This window comes from Oncorhynchus tshawytscha, linkage group LG15, assembly GCF_018296145.1.
Source record: "Oncorhynchus tshawytscha isolate Ot180627B linkage group LG15, Otsh_v2.0, whole genome shotgun sequence".
Lineage (NCBI taxonomy): Eukaryota > Metazoa > Chordata > Actinopteri > Salmoniformes > Salmonidae > Oncorhynchus > Oncorhynchus tshawytscha.
In genome coordinates, this window is record NC_056443.1 from 19,241,780 (window position 1) to 19,262,212 (window position 20,433).

A 20,433-nucleotide genomic window follows, 5' to 3' on the forward strand; every position below is an offset into this window, starting at 1 on the left:
AATTATGACAACTTCCTGATGATGTCCTCAAACCTATCAGAGCTCTTGCAGCATTAACTGACATGATGTCCACCCAATCAAAGGATAAAATAATACATCTAGTACTGAAAGCATTAGCTACAACTAGATAGCACCGCATCGGATAACAAGTGGTGAGTAGTTGACTTAAAGAGAGAGAAAGACAAAAGTTGAACAGTTTTGAACAAATTAATTTCTTCAAAAATGAAGGAGAAGCAAGAGAGAGAGAGAGAGAGAGAATGCAGCTAGCTAGTTTAGCCTACTCAAACAGAGAGAGATGCTATGTTAGCTAGCTGGCTATGGCTATCCAGCATTGGAACTCTTCCAAGTCAAGGTAAGCTTTGGTTTTATTAATTTATTGCCAACGGGGCTTGCCGGTGTTACTGCTTGCTGTGCACTGTACTGCATGATTTTAGTGGGGACTAACGTGTTAGCTCTAGAAGCTATGTCGACTATGACGTTAGCTAATATGGTGACAACGATGTACAGTTGAAGTCGGAAGTTTATATACACTTAGGTTGGAGTCATTAAAACTTGTTTTTCAACCACTTCACAAATGTATTGTTAACAAACTACAGTTTTGGCAAGTCGGTGAGGACATCTAATTTGTGCATGACACAAGTCATTTTTCAAACAATTGTTTACAGACAGATTATTTCACTTATAATTCACTGTATTACAATTCCAGTGGGTCAGAAGTTTACATACACTAAGTTGACTGTGCCTTAAACAACTTGGAAAATTCCAGAAAATGATGTCATGGCTTTAGAAGCTTCTGATAGGCTAATTGACATCATTTGAGTCAATTGGAGGTGTACCTGTGGATGTATTTCAAGGCCTACCTTCAAACTCAGTGCCTCTTCGCTTGACATCATGGGAAAATCAAAAGAAATCAGTCAAGACCTCAGAAAAAAATGTAGACCTCCACAAGTCTGGTTCACCCTTGGGAGCAATTTCCAAACGCCTGAAGGTACCACGTTCATCTGTACAAACAATAGTACGCAAGTATAAACACCATGGGACCACGAAGCTGTCATACCGCTCAGGAAGGAGACGATTTCTGTCTCCTAGAGATGAAAGTACTTTGGTGTGAAAAGTGCAAATCAATCCCAGAACAACAGCAAAGGACCTTGTGAAGATGCTGGAGGAAACAGGTACAAAAGTATCTATATCCACAGCAAAACAAGTCCTAAATCGACATAACCTGAAAGACCACTCAGCAAGGAAGAAGCCACTGCTCCTAAACCGCCATAAAAAAAAACAGACTACAGTTTGCAACTGCACATGGGGACAAAGATCATACTTTTTGGAGAAATGTCCTCTGGTCTGATGAAACAAAAATATAGAACTGGCCAGAATGACCATTGTTATGTTTGGTGGAAAAAGAGGTTGGCTTTCAAGCCGAAGAACACCATCCCAACCATGAAGCACGGGGGTGGCAGCATCATGTTGTGGGGGTACTTTGCTGCAGGAGGGATTAGTGCACTTCACAAAATAGATGGCTTCATGAGGAACGAAAATTATGTGGATAAATTGAAGCAACATCTCAAGACATCAGTCAGGAAGTTAAAGCTTGGTCGCAAATGGGTCTTCCAAATGAACATTGACCCCAAGCATACTTCCAAAATTGTGGCAAAATGGCTTAAGTACAACAAAGTCAAGGTATTGGAGTGGCCATCACAAAGCCCTGACCTCAATCCCATAAAACATTTGTGGGCAGAACTGAAAAAGCGTGTGGGAGCAAGGAGGCCTACATACCTGACTCAGTTACACCAGCTCTGTCAGGAGGAATGGGCCAAAATTCACCCAACTTATTGTGGGAAGCTTGTGGAAGGCTACCCGAAAGGTTTGACCATAGTTAAACAATTTAAAGGCAATGCTGCCAAATACTAATTGATTGTATGTAAACTTCTGACCCACTGGGAATGTGATGAAATAAATAAAAGCTGAAATAAATCCTTATTTCTACTATTATTCTGACATTTCACATTCTTAAAATACAGTGGTGATCCTAACTGACATAAAACAGGGAATTTTTACAAGGATTAAATGTCAGGAATTGTGAAAAACTGAGTTTAAATGTATTTGGCTAAGGTGTATGTACGTTTCCAACTTCAACTGTAGGCTGTGGTGTAGCGGATTGCGGTTATGATACGAAACTTTGAAAAGTTTTTCGCCTGGTCACAGACAGCTGTTGTATTGTGCACTGAAGTCTACAAGTGAAGGGAAAAGGTGAGAGGAGGAGAGTGCGTAGATGCGGGAAGGAATTATACAACAAGCAAAGTGATCATGATGTTTGTATGTGGCTGCTATGAAAGGGAACTGTGTTTGTGTGTGATCAGAGGTGTATTCATTCTGCCGATTCTGTTGAAAAATGTTTCTCAAATGGAAGCAAACTGAATGAAACGGGATAAACATACCTGAATTTGTCCAATAAAAACGTCTGCAACTGGACTAATGATTACGCCCTAGATCAGCTAGATGCAGGCAAGAGTGTGCAAGACAGTGTCTGTCACCTTGATTACTCACATTTTTCTTTCGACCTATGTTGTAAACTTTCATTCGTAAGCTAGGTTGTAGCAACATCATGATGGGTATAGGAAATGTAGTAGGCTAAACCTCTCGATGTTACATTGAACTGGGTGAATGGAATATGAATGACAGTCATCCAATATGCTGTAATAGAAATAAGGCCATACAAATCAAATAAAAAATATTAAATGGCACTGATGGCCACTGATCTGTAGGGTACAAAATGTGTTATTCATTTCCAAATAGAGCTGTTGAGCGAACAGCATTGTTTTACAAAGTAAAACACGCAGGTTTCTTTTTTAGGACTATCATTTCCTCCTCATATTGTACAATATGGTGATCCACACACCTAGGCCTAGACTATTGATGGATTGAAGACAGGGTCGTTTTTAAATTATCTCAGATTCTCAGTTTGTGAGTGTCAAAGTAGCCTGCCATTTTGATCGTTTGTGAGGTATTTAAAAAAAGATTCTGATAATGTCGCCAGTCATCTAAAATGGGCCACATTTTCCCACGTGTGCAACTTCTGCAAGCGCCTCTACTCTACTGCTCTATGCCAGCACGCAAAAGCAACGATAACGCATGTGATGCTTTATTATTGCTTTAGTATAAAGGTGATCGTTTTTTCAAGTGTTACGGTATCTCAGAGCACCCCAGGTCACCCCCCTCTCGGCTCACTTTTTGTTCCGACACCTCCCAAGTTACAAAATAAGCATCTTTGTAAGAAGTTATGAAGTTACCTGGGTGCCCTGAATCCTCCCGTTTTTACTTCCTTTCCTCGAGGACACACTCCTATCTCCTCCGTCTTTCCTTCAGCCCTCTCTTCTGGAGTTGTTGCTCCCTTTGGGTCAGCGTCAGTACCGGGTCGAGAGAGAGAACGTTCCGTCCCTCTGTGTTCTGTCGAGTCTGCTGTTTTGTCTGGTACACAAGAGTCACTAGTGGAATGTCTTCCTTTCTGGGTTTCAGATCCATCTGCTAACGGGCTGTCCACATTCTCCCCATTTCCTGGAATATCAATCAATGGCCTCGCCACATTCTCCCCACTTCCTCGTGTGTCTGTAGTGGGCATGGTGTCGCTGTCTCCACTCAGTGACTTATCAGTATCCTCAAACACAGATTCAGAGCGAGAGCTTTGATCCAATTGGCCCTCTACAACGTGCGCTGCTTTGGGATTTGTTGTCTCGCTTGCTACCAAACTGTTACTTCCATGGCTGTCCCTGCATGGTTGTGTAACGTTACACCCACTGCCCTCCCTCTCCCTGCCCACCCCGGGCCTCCTCTCCTTGGATGGACCATCAAAATATAGCCCCTGGCTTCCTAGGCCTTCTGGGTCTTTTCCGAGGGCCTGTTTCTCCCCTTCGTCAGAGTTCTGAAGCGAGGAGGGGTACGACTCAGACCGTCTCGCTCGGCCTACATCGATAACTCTAGGCAGGGGGCGGGGGGGTAACCAGTCCCCCCGGTGGGTCACAGAGTCCCTCTTACCCCCCAGGACGCCCCTACTGCCCCCGGCTGCGTCCAGTCGCCCGTACCCCCAGGCCTTCCCTCTGCGGAGCTTGATAGCCTTGCTCCTCCTACACAGCGGCAGGGTCTTGGTCTTACAGATCCCATGCATCTCCAGGTACCTCTGCCTGGGGTCTGTGCCGCCGTCCGGACCCCCCCTGGGCTCCAGGAGTTCCACGTAGTCCCCATCACCAGCCATTTGGTGATGCCTCGTCGTCCTCCCTAAACCATCCTCGCTGCACCGTCGGCGGGGTAGAACGGCCTCTGCATCTACACTGTCTGGAGGTAGGTCATCGTCTTCTTCGTCCCAGGAACAGGAGTCTGGTTCTCCAGAGGAGGAGCCCCCCCAGCCACCCAGGCCGAGGCCCACCACCGGGGTGAGGTCGGTGGTGTGGTCGGAGACGGAGGTTGGGTGGTCAGCCATGGTAGTCAGGTCGTCCGATGGGTTATGGATGAACTTGGGGTAGACCACCTCCTCCCACGGTAGGCGGACCACCCCGTCACACGTACTGACCAGACACGTATCTAACCCTCCACCTCCTGAGAAAGAGAGAGAGGGAGGAATGAGAGGAAGGGAGGAGGGAAGGAGAAATAGGGGAAAGATAGGAGAAAGGAGTGAGAGAAAGGGAGCGCCGGAGAGAGGGAGGGGGAAGAGAGGGGGAGAGGGAAGGATGGAGAGAGAGGAAAGGGACAGACAGAGAAATTCATACACTCTCTTACATCAACCCCTTTCTCCTTTCCCACACTCCCTTGTTTCCTCCCTCCCTTCCTTCCCTGCATCTCGCACCTTCTCTTTTGTAGCCCCTCTCCTTGTTGACACTGTGCAGCCACTCTGTAGTGAACACCAGGGGGTGCTGTGACTCGGGCACCAGGACCTCTTGGACGTTGCGGCCCCCGGGGGCCAAACACTTGAGGGCCAGGCGGGGGCAGCGTGTGGAGAAGGGAACCACCTGCAAGTAGAAGTCGGTACTGCGCAGCAGCCTCCAGTCCAGAGTAGAGAGCTGGACCACAATCTTCTCTCCGAGGCAGAGGGGCCAACCGGAGTGGAGGAACAGACAACCCAGATACTGAGACTGGAAGAGAGATAGAGAGAGAGAGAGACAGAGAGAGAGAGAGAGAGAGGAGAGAGAGAGAGAGAGAGAGAGAGAGAGAGAGAGAGAGAGGGATAGAGGGAGAGAGAGAGAGAGTGAGAGAGAGAGAGAGAGAGAGAGAGAGAGAGAGAGAGAGAGAGAGAGGGAGAATGAGTCAGTAAAATATTGATGTATAGTCAGAATATCTAGAATGAGAATTAAAACAGGGCGGACACTGACCAGCAACCAAGACCGAGACAGGAACAGAGCAAAACAGAGTCAAACAGTCAAACAGGCATGAGAGAGTCAGAGACGAGTCACATCACAGAGATTCTGAGAGAGAGCCAAAGAACTACTATGAAATACCTAAAGAAACTGCCTCCCACGAGAGTGTCAATACCCCATAAACTGCACCACAACAGATGTAAATCTATTCTGTACCTACCTACCTACCTTATTCTCTGCTCTTCCTTCCCTTCCTCTGTGTGTCATGCTGTGAGGACTAAACTCTGTTAGAATCCCTTGGCTGTTCTCATTCCCCAATTAGCCAATGACATGTGCCCTCTCCCTCCCCCCTCTGCTTCGATTCATCCAATGTTCCCCGACTCACGAGACCATTATCAAATTATATTCCTGGCCCTGCTGCCCCCTCTTTCTGCATCTCTCTCTCTCTCTCTCTCTCTCACTCTATTTCTTACTCTCTCCCGTTCTGTCCTATTCTGTTCATTGACATTGGAAACTCTTATTCTCAACCATAGACCCCCACATCTCCCCAACCCCCACACATAACATAACTTCTGCATTCCTCTGTTTTGAGTATCAATCCCTCACTCATGTTTTTATGTCCCTCTATCTACCCCCCATCACCCACACACACTCTCTCCTCCTCTTTCTCCTTCAATGTACCCCAGTGTTCTGCCCCACTCTCCTTCCCCCCATTTCTCAATCAGTTCTCTCTAGTCGGCAACTCGCACACACACTTTCCCACAGTGAAATGACTGCCCCCCTGTCCATTCTCTCCCTCACTCCCCCACACCCTGGGCCCGGCTCCAACCCCCATCTCTCTCTCTCTCTCTTTCTCCTCCTCCTCCCCCTCCCCCTCCCTCTCCCTCTCTCCCAGTGCACAGCAGTCACATATGGAAAGAATTATTACCATGACTCATGCTCCTACTCCCGTCCCAGGCTGCTTCACTGAGCGACAATGAAAACAGAGACCACTTTGAGTGCGTGTGTGAAAATCACAATGTGGGAGAATGTTCCCCAATGTGTGTGTGAAAGAAAGAATGTGTCCAGGTCTGTTTATTTGTGCATTTGTGAGAGAGGGAGTTACGGAGACTAAAGTGGGCGACAATGTGCAGGCGTGCATCTGTGTGTATGTTTACATGTCTACAAATACAGTAGATGGTGTTACGTTGTGGGGAGTGGCGTGTGTGTGTGCGTGTGTGTGTGTGTGTGTGTGTGTGTGTGTGTGTGTGTGTGTGTGTTTGTGTACTCACACAGGCATGCTGCTGTAGTTTGTGAAGAAGGTGTTTTGCTGGGATGAAGTAATCCAGCAGGTACCTCAGACTGTCATGCTGATAAGTCGACTCTAACACAGAGAAAACCTGCACAGATAGGCAAACACACACACACAGACACACACGTAAGCACACATGTATAAGCAAACATGTAAACATCTGTGTGTGTGTGTGTGTGTGTGTGTGTGTGTGTGTGTGTGTGTGTGTGTGTGTGTGTGTGTGTGTGTGTGTGTGTGTGTGCGTGCGTGCGTGCGTGTGTGTTTACCTGAGAGAGGAGAGGCGGGGCTGTGCTCTCGAAGGGGGGTAGAGGGACGAGAGAGCCCCCTGCACACAATCTTCCACTGCCTCTGAGCCCTGAGAGGGAGAGAGAGAGAGAGAGAGAGAGAGAGAGAGAGAGAGAGAGAGAGAGAGAGAGGAGAGAGAGAGAGAGAGAGAGAGAGAGAGAGTTAATCTAAAACCCAACATTGAAAGGCTGCTGCTATGTCTGTGTTTGTGTTAAACAGCTGGCTTGTCCCACTCACAAACGCGCACACACAAACACACGCACAAAAAAACATACACACACACACACACACATACACACACGACTTCCTGTTGCATGGTCTGGGGAGTGTCAAACAATTCCTGGAGTTCCAGTGAACGCTAGAGCTGAGCCCCAAATGGCACCCTATTCCCTATATATTCCCTATAGTGTATTACAGTACCAGTCAAAAGTTTGGACACACCTACTCATTCCAGGGTATTTCTTTATTTTTACTATTTTAGTGAAGACATCAAAACAATGAAATAACACACATGGAATCATGTAGTAACCAAAAAAAAGAGTTAAACAAATCAAAACATATTTTATATTTGAGATTCTTCAAAGTAGCCACCCTTTGCCTTGATGACAAGTTTGCACACTCGTGGCATTCTCTTAACCAGCTTCATGAGGTAGTCACCGGAAATGCGTTTCAATTAACACGTGTTCTTTGTTCAAAGTTATAGCAAGAGCAGCTAAAATAAGCAAAGAGAAACGACAGCCCATCATTGCTTTAACCTCTCTGGGATATGTGGGATGCTAGTGTCCCACCTCGACAACAGCCAGTGAAATTGCAGGGCGCCAAATTCAAACAACAGAAATCTCATAATTAAAATTCCTCAAACATACAAGTATTAAACACCATTTTAAAGATAAACTTCTTGTTAATCCAACCACAGTGTACGATTTCAAAAAGGCTTTACGGCGAAAGCATACATTGCGATTATCTGAGGACAGCACCTAGTCACAAAAAATATACAGCCATTTTCCAGCCAAAGAGAGGAGTCACAAAAAGCAGAAATAGAGATATAATTCATCACTAACCTTTGATGATCTTCATCAGATGGCACTCATAGGACTTCCAGTTACACAATACATGTATGTTTTGTTCGATAAAGTTCATATTTATATCCAAAAATCTCAGTTTACATTGGCGCGTTATGTTCAGTAATGTTTTGCCTCAAAAACATCTGGTGAATTTGCAGAGAGCCACATCAATTTACAGAAATACTCATCATAAACTTTGATGAAAGATACAAGTGTTACATATAGAATTAAAGATAAACTTCTCCTTAATGCAACCGCTGTGTCAGATTTCAAAAAAGCTTTACAGCGAAAGCACACCATGTAATAATCTGAGTACAGCGCTCAGCCACCAAAAAAAGCCATACAGATACCCGCCGTGTTACGGAGTCCTGTGTTTAATTGCTATATTGTAATTACTTCGCCATCATGGCCTATTTATTTCCTTAACTTACCTTATTTGCACTCATTGTATATAGACTTTTTGTTTTCTTTTGTTCTACTGTATTATTGACTGTATGTTTTGTTTATTCCATGTGTAACTCTGTGTCGTTGTATGTGTCGAATTGCTATGCTTTATCTTGGCCAGGTCGCAATTGCAAATGAGAACTTGTTCTCAACTAGCCTACCTGGTTAAATAAAGGTGAAATAAATAAAAATAAAAATTGGAATGCACTCCCAGGAATCCCAGTTCCACAATAAATGTTTGATTTGTTTGATAAAGTTCATCTTTATGTCCAAATACCTCCTTTTTGTTCACGCGCTAGGTTCACCAATCGTGGGCACTAAGTTCAGATGAAAAGTAAAAAAAGTTCCATTACAGTTCGTAGAAACATGTCAAACGATGTATACAATCAATCTTTAGGATGTTTTTATCATAAATCTTTAATCATATTCCAACCGGACAATTCCTTTGTCTTTAGAAATGAAAGGGAACGGAGCTCGTGCTCACGGCTTTCTGCCAGACCCCTGGTTCAAACAGCTCTTATTCGCTTTCCTTTCACAATAGAAGCCTGAAACAAAGTTCTAAAGACTGTTGACATCTAGTGGAAGCCTTAGGAAGTGCAATATGACCCCATTTACACTGTATATTGGATAGGCAATCACTTGAAAAACTACAAACTTCATATTTCCCACTTCCTGGTTGGATTTTTCTCAGGTTTTCACCTGCCATATGAGTTCTGTTATACTCACAGACATCATTCAAACAGTTTTAGAAACTTCAGAGTATTTTCTATCCAAATCTACTAACATATCCTACCTTCTGGGCCTGAGTAGCTGGCAGTTTACTCTGGGCAGGCTTTTCATCCGGGCGTGATAAATACTGCCCCGTGTCCCAAAGCAGTTTTTAGACATGAAGGTCAGTCAATCAGGAACATTTCAAGAACTTTGAAAGTATCTTTGAGTGCAGTCTCAAAAAACATCAAGCGCTGTGATGAATCTGGCTCTCATGAGGACCGCCACAGGAAAGGAAGACCCAGAGTTACCGCTGCTGCAGAGGATAAGTTCATTAGAGTTACCAGACTCATTGCAGTCCAAATAAATGCTTCAAAAGAGTTCAAGAAACAGACAGATCTCAACATCAACTGTTCAGAGGAGACTGCGTGAATCAGGCCTTCATGGTCGAATTTCTGCAAAGAAACCACTACTAAAGGACACCAATAATAAGAAGAGACTTGCTTGGGCCAAGAAACACGAGCAATGGACATTAGACCGGTGGAAATCTGTCCTTTGGTCTGATGAGTCCAAATTTGAGATTTTTAGTTCCAACCGCTGTGTCTTTGTGAGACGCAGAGTAGGTGAACGGATGATCCCTGCATGTGTGGTTACCACCGTGAAGCATGGAGGAGGAGGTGTGATGGTGTGGGTGTGCTTTGCCTGTGACACTGTCAGTGATTTATTTAGAATTCAAGGCACACTTAACCAGCATGGCTACCACAGCATTTTGCAGTGACACTACATCCCATCTGGTTTGCGCTTAGTGGGACCATCATTTGTTTTTCAACTAGACAATGACCCAACACACCTCCAGGCTGTGTAAGGGCTATTTGACCAAGAAGGAGAGTGATGGAGTGCTGCATCAGATGACCTGGCGTCCACAATCACCCGACCTCAACCCAATTGAGATGGGTTGGGATGGGTCGGACCGCAGAGTGAAAGAAAAGCAGTCAACAAGTGCTCAGCATATGTGGGCACTCCTTCAAGACTGTTGGAAAAGCATTTCAGGTGAAACTGGTTGAGAGAATGCCAAGAGTGTGGGGTTGGCTACTTTGAAGAATCTAAAATATTAAATATATTTTGATTTGTTTAACAGTTTTTTGGTTGCTACATGATTCCATATGTGTTATTTAATAGTTTTGATGTCTTCACTATTATTTTACAATGTCGAAAATAGTACAAATAAAGAAAAACCCTTGAATGAGTAGGTGTGTCCAAAATTTTGACTAGTACTGTATATAGTGCACAGATTGGGCTCCCACTCCTATTCACTAACTCAGTCTTGCTCATTCTCTCTCTCTCTCTCTCTCACACACACACACACGCACGCACGCACTCGCACGGGCACATGCACACACGCACTCGCACACTCATCCACGTATACACGCACATGCACACAGAGGCACATGCACACACACACGATAGGTCTGCCAGAGAGGTGGAGGGTGACAGAATAGAGAGCTAGCAGCACACTGTTTATTTTTATACAGGACTGTCGGCATGGCGACCCATAACCTTTTTTTCTCTCTTCCTACCTCCCTCCCTCCCTCCCTCTCTCCATGTTTCCTCTTCTACCGCTCTTCTTTCATCATTTCCCCTCCTTTCTCCATACTCTCCCAATTCACTACTACTTTCTTTCTCCCTCTCTCATAATCTCTCAGTCATCTGACAATAATTATGGTGAGATCCCCCTCACAGAAAGCATATTGTGCCGAGCTTCTAGAAAATACTTATTTTGATGGGTAAAGAAAGACTGAGAAAGAAAGAGAGAAAGAAAGAAAGGAGGAATGGTAAAACAAGTGTGTGGAAAAAGAAAAGGACGGCTGGGGAGAGAGGGCCGGGAGGGGGTTTCTGGGAGAGAGAGGGGGGGAAAGATTGGAAAAGGGGGGATGGAGGGAGGGAAAGAAAAACAAACTGTGAAAGAATGTGGCCAAAAGAATTGGAAGTGGACTAACAGTCAAATGAGAGGCAGAGAGAGAGAAAGAGAGGGAGAGATAGCGAGAAAGCAGGAGAGAAAGAGAGAGAGGATACAGAGAGGAAGAGAGAGAGAGGATGAGAACCAGAATAAGAAAGAGAGCTATAGAGAGAGAACAGAGCTAGAGCACAGTACGAACTGTTTTACACAAAATAACTTTTTCTACACTTGAAATGAATCTTACTAAGAGGTCAGCAGATGTTGTTCGGGGTCAGTGGCATGAATGATTCTACTTAGCCCAGGTCAGGACTTAATAAGATAAACAGCCCTAATTAACTATTCAAGCTGCAGAGCCAAATTATTTACTGTAGGTGATTCCAACCATTGATTACTCTAAAACTATAGTTCATGCATCATCTGTAATATGACCTTGGGGAGTCTATAGGAGTAATTGGTTGAAGATTGATTATATATCAACACTAGCCTGATCCCAGATCTGTTTGAGCTGTTTTGCATGACATTTGCTGTAATATTGCCTTGGCAAGACAGTACAAACAGATCTGGGACCAGGTTAAATCAGTCACTAATCAGTTGCGCTCTGAGTAGAGATAAATGCTGTAAAAGGGTACAGTGTCTACGACCTACTGCTGACTACTCCTGAAAAGTGCACTTCAAATAAGTGTAAGCTCCCAATTCAAATAATGCCAGTCCCAGTTTAGATACGGTACATTCTAGCTACATATTCCAAATATCTGCATACTTACTCCATGTTCTGCACAATCTGCATAATATCTGCATACTTACCCCACGCTCTGCATAATATCTGCATACTTACTCCACACTCTGCAAAATCTGCATAACATCTGCATACTTACTCCACGTGCAGCATAATATGCATTATATCTGCATACTTACTCCACGTTCTGAATCATCTGCATAATATCTGCATACTTACTCCACGCTCTGCATAATCTGCATACTTACTCCACACTCTGCATAATCTGCATAATATCGGCATACTCCACACTGTGAAGGTGGATCGCTGAATGAGCAGTAGTATCAGTAAGTACACAGTAAGTATTCACCCCCTTGGACTTCTTCCCATTTTATTGTGTTAACAATGTAGGATTAAAAGGGATTTACTTGTCATTTTCTGTCAACAATCTACACAAAATACTCTGTCATGTCAAAGTGGAAGAACAATTCTAACACTTTTTAAAGATGAATGGAAACACTAATATACCTCGACTGGATAAGTATTCGCCCCCTGAGTCAGTGCATGTTAGAGACACCTTTGGCAGCGATTGCAGCTGTGAATCGTCTTAGGTAAGTCTCTAAAAGCTTTGCCCACCTGGATTGTGAAATATTATCCCATTATTGTTTTTAAAATCCTTCAAGTTCTGTCAAAGTGTTGGGAAACATGGCTAGACATCTATTTTTACTTCTTGGCATCGATTTTCAAGAACATTTAAGTCAAAACTGTAACTTGGCCACTCAGGAACGTTCACTGTCTTCTTGGTAAGCAACTCCCGCTTTGGCCTTGTGTTGTAGGTTATTGTCCTGCTGAAAGGTGAATTCCTCTCCCAGTGTCTGGCGTAAAGCAGACTGAAGCAGTTTTTCCTTTAGGACATAACCTGTGCTTAGCTCCATCCCGTTGAGTTTCATCCGGGGAAAAAATCCTCAGCATAATTCTCAACTTGACCATGCTTAAAGAGATATTCAATGTCTGATTCATTATCGTTACCCATCTATCACTTCCCTTCTTTATGAGGCTTTCAAAAAAAGCTCCCTGGTCTTTGTAGTTGAATCTGTGCTTGAAATTCAATACTTGACTGACGGACTTATACAGATGTTGTATGTACGGGGGACAGAGGAAACGGTAGACATCAAACAAATGCTGTCAACTCCTATTATTTCACACAGAATGAGTCCATGTAACTTTATGTGCATTTTTTATTTTAAAGCCAAATCATCTTTCTTCACCAACTCCCTCTAGATGCAACACTGTCCTTCTGCATAGTACCGCTGCTCTAAGCCCTAGGCCTCGCCATATTTGTCTCATCTCAATGTTGTGAGCACTACTATGTATGAAAACAGCCTCATGAAGTTATTATTAACCCTAACCCTACCAAAAACAGACGGATGTATTGCCTACTTGTGTTTCATGTACATCCAACATTCAATGTTTTAGCACCACTGATCTACGAGATATATTTCGAAAGAAAGAAATGGATCATTATCAAGTTACAGTACAACAGATTGCAGAGTGCAGGCCTACTGTTTACTATGGTTTCCGAATGCTATGAATATCCATTCCACAGACTCAACAGCAAAACATGTATACTCTGTACAGTTGAATGTTAGTGCGCATATGTGTAACGTTTAATGCTATTGCCACGTCCTATTGAAACGTTTCTGGTTACGCGAACCTATTTCGGGCCTAGATTTAACCTTGGGAAATGTATTCTTTATCGCTATGTGACTTCCTGTAGTAAAGTAAAGGGTATACAAAGTACAGCACTAATGACCTCATTCCTCTGAAACAGAGTCTCTGCTTGCATCCCAAATGGCAAACTATTATCCATAGAGTGCACTACTTTTGACCAGAACTCTATGGGTAAATGTAAAATGTAGAAGGAAATAGTTCCCTCCGAGTGAGGCTTTCCATCTTAACTAAGTGGCTAGATGTGTTTTGTCTGGTCTGTGCTTTGGTTCTCCAGGGCAGGTTAGCGCATACAAGGGTGTGAATGTGAGTGTGTGTGTGTGTGTGTGTGTGTGTGTGTATACATGCATATGTGTGTCCATGTGTGTGTTTGTATGTGTGTGTGACTGTGTGCATAATGTGCTGTGAAAAAAGTACTTCCCCCTTTCTGTTTTTGTCTATTTTTTCATATCTTTTTACACTGAATGTTTGTATATCTTCACCCAAAACCTAATATTAGATAAAGGGAAACTGAGTGAATAAATAACACAACATTTGGATAATTATTTGTATTTTATTAACAAAGTTATACAACACCCAATGCCCATGTGTGAAAAAGTAATTGCCTCCTTATACTCAATAACTGGTTGTGCCTCTTTTAGCTGCAATGAACGCAACAAAACACTTCCTGTAGTTGTTGATCATTCACTCACATCGCTGTGGAGAAATGCATGACTCAGGTGCGCTTCAGCTCACGGACGGATGGCCCTGACATTCTCCTTCAGAACCAACTGATACCGAGCAGCATTCATGGTTCCCTCAATGACGTCAAGTCGTCCAGGTGAGGCAGCAAACCATCACACTACCACCACCATGCTTGACCGTTGGTATGAGGCTCTTACTGTGGAATGCAGTGCTAGGCGAGCCTCAGAACCTGGACGACTTGCCATCACTGAAGGAACCATGCATTCAGGCAACCCATCCGTGAGCAGAAGCTAGAGCACAGCTGGATCATGCAGCAAGACACTGATCCGAAACACACCAGGAAGTCAAAGCCCAGACCTATACCCGATTGAAATGTTGTGGCAGCACCTGAAATGATCAACAACAACAGGAAGTGTTTGGTCGCAGCCAGTGCAGCTAGACATGTCACTCTAACTATTGAGTGTAAGGGGAAAATTACTTTTTCACACAGGGGTATTGGGTGTTGCGTAACTTTGTTTATAACATAATTAAAATAATGATCCAAATGTTGTGTTATTTCTTCACTCAGGTTCCCTTTATCTAATATTAGGTTTTGGGTGAAGATATACAAACATTCAGTGTCCAAAATATGCAAAAATAAAGAAAAATAATAATTTTTCACAACACTGTGCATACGTGTGTCCATATGTGTGTGTGTGTGTGTGTGTGTGTGTGTGTGTGTACTCTGTAGTGATTATTCTGGAGGCCTCTGCATGGTCAGGGCACGGGTATGTCATTCTTCCGTCAGACTTCCTGCCTTTCTCTCCTGCATGCAGCACACAGCCCTGGAACGGAAGACAGGCTAGAGGAGCCCTCCAAACAGATGCTTGGCAGAGAAAGAGAAAAGGGAGAGAGGGGGAGATAAAAGAGTGCAGAGGAAAAGTCAGAGGTGGAGAGACGAAGCGAGAGAGAGAGAGAGAGAGAGAGAGAGAGAGAGAGATGGGGGCTAAGAGAGAGAGAAGGAGGAGGCTAAACTACTTGGAGAGATCGATGGGAAACAATAGTGATATGAACCAGATGTAGAGAGCGAGAGGGATGAAGCGAGGGAGATAGAAAAGGGAGGGAGTGAGAGTGAGATGGAAGGCAGTCTATAAAGATACTGATTTCCTCTCCCGAATCCCCCTAAATAACAAAAACCATGAGAGGGAAACCCACTGGGCACACCACGCCATTTCAACGTGGAAATCTGGGTAATATTTGGTTGAGACATTTGCAAACGCGATTACAACCTTCATTCACCCACTCAAAAAGACAGCAAGACGTTTGCAGGATTCTCAGTGTTTTATCACTATCCTTTCAACTATTTGAAAGCACAGCCACATTCCAGTGGAAAAAAAACAATGTCAGATATTTTGTCTTAACACAACAACTTAATGTGTTATCACTGTGCTTCATCTAATAGCACAACCAAATTACCTGGATTGCAGATGAGATTACATTAAAAGTACATAGTGCAAATGATCAATGCAGTTCGAGATTCTGCACAGATGATTATAGCAATTATGAACATCTCCGCGGACCTGCCTCATTTGCATGTTATCTTGAACAGGAACGCTTTCTATGATAACATAAGAAGACATTTATAGTTACAGTAGGCTAATGTCAGAATGTGGCCGTGGATGTGTTACTCATTTTACGGTTGAATAAATACTGTTATATAGTTTGTGAGATAGCCTTAACTTTAGGCTATTTACTTACGGTATTACAAAAGTCATATTGAATATCAACATTTACAGGATATCTAAGGCTTGGGTGGATTCATCTGATCCACTGGCTTAATCCTATTCTTTCATTTTTATTTTGGGTTTAGTTGGAGATGTTAATCCTACATATCATTTGTTAATTTGTTAATAGTTAATAGGCTATTTACTGCACTGCAAAAGTGCTATTGAATTGTGTTTGGTTGTCAATGTAACTAAATGTCAACATTTGAAGGAGATGTGTCTTTCGGGCCACTGACTTAGTCTGGCTTTCATTCCAGTTTGTCTACAAATGAATCATTGATATGTTGGATTCGCATCTCAATAATCATTCTCATTCTGTCACCTCTCCTCCTCATCCCTGTCTTTGCCTCATCTCAGCCTTTCACCACAGTTTGTCTTGTGATTATCCCCCTTGCCTTGATTGGTCAGCCTGGCATGTCCCCTAAGTGTTTCAAAATAACTAGAGACAAGGCAATGGAATGCCGTCTGGCACTGAGAATTACTCTCAGTGTGTGTGTGTGTGTGTGTGTGTGAGTGTGTGTGTGTGTGTGTGTGTGTGTGTGTGTGTGTGTGTGTGTGTGTGTGTGTGTGTGTGTGTGTGTGTGTGTGTGTGTGTGTGTGTGTGTGTACGCTTGCATCAGTTGCATGTGTGTGTGTGTGTGTGTATTTGTATGCTTGCATCAGTGTCCCGTTTGCATGTAATATCACATGTGATTTTGCACGTATGCATTTGTGTGAGAGAGAAAGACAGAAAGAGAAAGAGAGAAAGAAGAATGACAGAAAAAAAGAGAGAAATAGATCAAGTTGAGGTTTAGTGGCGCAAGTGGTGTTTCCATCCCCCTCTCCATCTCTCCTCCAAACTCTGCCTCTTCATAAACAGAGAAATAAAATCCCTCTACTCATGTTCTCACTCCCCTGCATTCCCTCCATCCCTTGTTCGTTCTTTCTCACTCCCTCTCTTTCTTTATTTCAGGTCCAATGTGGAAAATGCGTCATCACCCAAACCACTGTCGCTACTCTCCAAGTTCTCTTAAAAGTCCCCACCCCCTTCCCCTCTCTCTTTCTCCCTCTCTCTCGTTCTCTCCTCTCTCACTCACTCTTTCTGTCTGTCTCTGTCTCACAGTTGCCAGGCGGCTCCACCCAGTCCACAGCGGGAGAAACCGTAAAAGAGCTAATTCTGTCCATCTCGCTCTCCCTCTCCGTTTCTCTCTCTCTTGTGAGCCTGTTTATCTCTCTCTATGTCTGTCTGTCTCCACTCCACCCCCCCCCCACCCTCTCTCTGTCTCGCCCTGTCTCTGTCAGTCTGTCAAAAATAGTGGTAACAATTGAAGTCTGGGTGTCAAAAGAAGAACAGTAGTGGTATTGTTATACAGAGAGGTCTCGGTGACTCAATGATCCAGTCTCGAAATAGACATAATGATGAAAACATGGAGAAGACTTTCCTACCATCACCATTTAGCCCTAATATGTAGCATTCAGCTTTAACGCCGTGTCAATGCGTATGCAATAGCCTACACACTGAGATAAAAACCTACATTTAAATTCCTATACCTAAATATTGCATCTATGCTGAACGTCGACAGGCTATTCAAAGAGGAGGGCGCATTAAATTCAACGCGACAGGCTAGTTTGCTGTTAGGGAATTTCCATGTTTGTTTAAGGGGGAAACGAGCACATATCTGTAAAGAGAGGCGGCAAGTTAAAGTTAAACTCTTTATTGCAATGTCTAAACTACATAGTGGCCTATAAACTAGCCTGCAACGTTCCATTAACAAAGTCGTGATTATACTGATAGATAGGCTATGTCTAGGACAATAGCAAGAATAACCTATAGCCACTACTCTATGGTCTATAGGCCTATAACATCAAATAGTATATGATTTTACTTGCTTTATCATTTCGTTAAAACTGCAATATTTTCCATTATAGTTGTTTCGGGTATAAAAGCAGGCCGGGCAGGAAACTATGGCCGCCTGTTTCTACATACCTAGGCTACAGTCTGCAGAACAGAAGGGACTTACCATGATATGACTCCGGCTGGGCTGCCTACATTGTCGTCTGTGACTTTCCTGGACCCGCTTCCTCCAACCATCCACTGCTATAGAGACTATATAAATGTCTCCACGCAAGAATATTCCCCTATTCCAATGGCCCGTTAAATCCGTTGTAGTCCCGCAACGTGGTCGGGTAGTGTGTTGTCGGTTGTGACTGAGAACTTTTGTTTCACAGACAACATGCAAGAGAAAACAATATGATTGGCGTCGCACGGTCTTCCCCGTCAATCTCCGCCTCTGCCGTTATTTCCGATTCTGCAAGGCAAGCGTGTACAATTTTTTCCCCCTCCCTGTCTCCTAATGTTGGTCACACACCCCTCCCTCTCCTCCCTCTCTCCGTGCGCCTCACACAGTTAACAAGAGAGCTACAGTCTGACTTTCAACCGCCGGGGCTCCACTCAAACTTTCCATTTTTTTCCTCCAGCGTTAAAGAAATGAATAAACAATCGAACGTTGTCACTCCACCCACAAGTAATTACATTATGTTTATTGATGCTAATTTTATACCATGATTAGCGCATTTGATGTTTGCTCGTTAAATTAACCTTCATTTTCTTGGTTTATAGGCGTAGGAATTACACGCACACTTTGAAACTTTATCATAAAGCATGCATTCAAAGTTCTCGTAGATGGTAAATGTTACAAACTTTAAGACCACGCAGGTAGGATGTTTTGTATTTATTTCACAGGGAATCGTGTTGTCTTTTCATACAGGGATTGTACCTCTTATTCCTTATACAAAATTATCTTTAATATCCAGGATAGATTATATACTTACACTGTAGACCTAGTGTAAAATAGCGAACCCATATTGGCCAGGTAATGACCGATTACGCGAGATTTTAGTTAACCGAGTTTAATAACCAAGCAGCCAAAAATGTATTCTAGTGCTGAATGGGTTATTAATCACTGTCAAAGGTGCTTTAACAAAGTACTGAGTAAAGGGTCTGAATACTGAAGTAAATATGATATTTCAGTTTTTTATTTAATATATATAAAAAAATCAAAAATAAATGTTTTTTGCTTTGTCATTATGGGGTAATTATGGGGTAATTGCGGGGTAATGTGTGTAGATTGATGAGGGGAAAAAACATTTCCTTCACATGAACCTGCTCCAGAGCACTCAGGACCTCAGACTGGGGCGAAGGTTAAACTTCCAACAGGATAACGACCCTAACACACAGCCAAGACAACGCAGGAGCGGCTTCGGGACAAGTCTCTGAATGTCCTTGAGTGGCACAGCCAGAGCCTGGACTTGAACCCGATCGATCATCTCTGGGAGAGACCTGAAAATAGCTGCACAGCAACGCTCCCCATCCAACCTGACAGAGCTTGAGAGGATCTGCAGAGAAGAACGGTAGAAAATCCCCAAATACAGGTGTGCCAAGCTTGTAGCGTCATACCCAAGAAGACTCAAGGCAATAATGGCTGTCAAAGGTGTTTCAACAAAGTACTGAGTAAAGGGTCTGAATACTTATGTAAATATGAGATTTCCGTTTTTTATTTCATATATTTTTTAAAATTCTAAATAACAGTTTTTGCTTTGTCATTATCGGGTAATGTGTGTATATTGATGAGGAAGAAAAAGTATAATCCATTTTAGAACAAGGCTGTAATGTAACAAAATGCTGGGAAAAAAGTAAAGGCGTCTGAATACTTTCTGAATGCACTGCGCCACTTGCTGATACCTCAACATCCAAATCAATTATTTTGAAAAGAGATTATTTTGTATACAAGGTTTACAATACAATGTTGTTATGAATGAATGAGAATGAGAATGGGAATATGCACTGCCGGATTAATGGATTAATGCAGGGGGGATTAATTACTGGGGCTGAAGCCCCTTGGACCAAGAGGTAGCAAAAAAACAACAACAAAAATGTTTTAAAAAAAATGTTTTAGGAAATATATACAGTATATATTATATATACAGTTGAAGTTGGAAGTATACATACACCTTAGCCTATCAGAAGCTTCTAAAGCCATAAAATAATTTCTGGAATTTTCCAAGCTGTTTAAAGGCACAGTCAACTTACTGTATGTAAACTTCTGACCCACTGGAATTATCATACAGTGAATTATAAGTGAAATAATCTGTCTGTAAACAATTATTGGAAAAATGACTTGTGTCATGCACAAAGTAAAGGTCCTAACCGGCTTGCCAAAACTATAGTTTGTTAACAAGAAATTTGTGGAGTGGTTGAAAAACGAGTTTTAATGACTCCAACCCCCAGTGTATGTAAACTTCCGTGCTCAATGGGATTGAGATCTGGGCTCTTCGCTGGCCATAGCAGAATACTGACATTCCTATCTTGCAGGAAATCACACACAGAACAAGCAGTATGGCTGGTGGCATTGTCATGCTGGATGGTCATGTCAGGATGAGCCTGCAGTAAGGGTACCACATGAGGGAGGA

At 43.1% G+C, this 20,433-nt stretch overlaps 1 protein-coding gene across 2 annotated transcripts in view; it reads right to left on the reverse strand.

Moving 5' to 3' along the window:
- The window catches only part of arhgef40 (Rho guanine nucleotide exchange factor (GEF) 40), a 37,336-nt gene extending 19,032 nt beyond the window's left edge, over window positions 1-18,304 (reverse strand). Inside the window, exons 1-5 of one of the 2 annotated variants that reach the window (XM_024373421.2) lie at window positions 17,985-18,304; window positions 6,903-6,991; window positions 6,617-6,724; window positions 4,838-5,123; window positions 3,291-4,590 (exon numbers count right to left, since the gene is read on the reverse strand). In XM_024373421.2, coding sequence (XP_024229189.2) covers window positions 3,291-4,474 — 1,184 coding nt within the window. In that variant the 5' untranslated portion in view covers window positions 4,475-4,590; window positions 4,838-5,123; window positions 6,617-6,724; window positions 6,903-6,991; window positions 17,985-18,304. The remainder of the gene's footprint in view (window positions 1-3,290; window positions 4,591-4,837; window positions 5,124-6,616; window positions 6,725-6,902; window positions 6,992-17,984) is intronic. The other variant, XM_042298242.1, reaches the window with a different exon arrangement.
- Window positions 18,305-20,433: the final 2,129 nt, after the last annotated feature.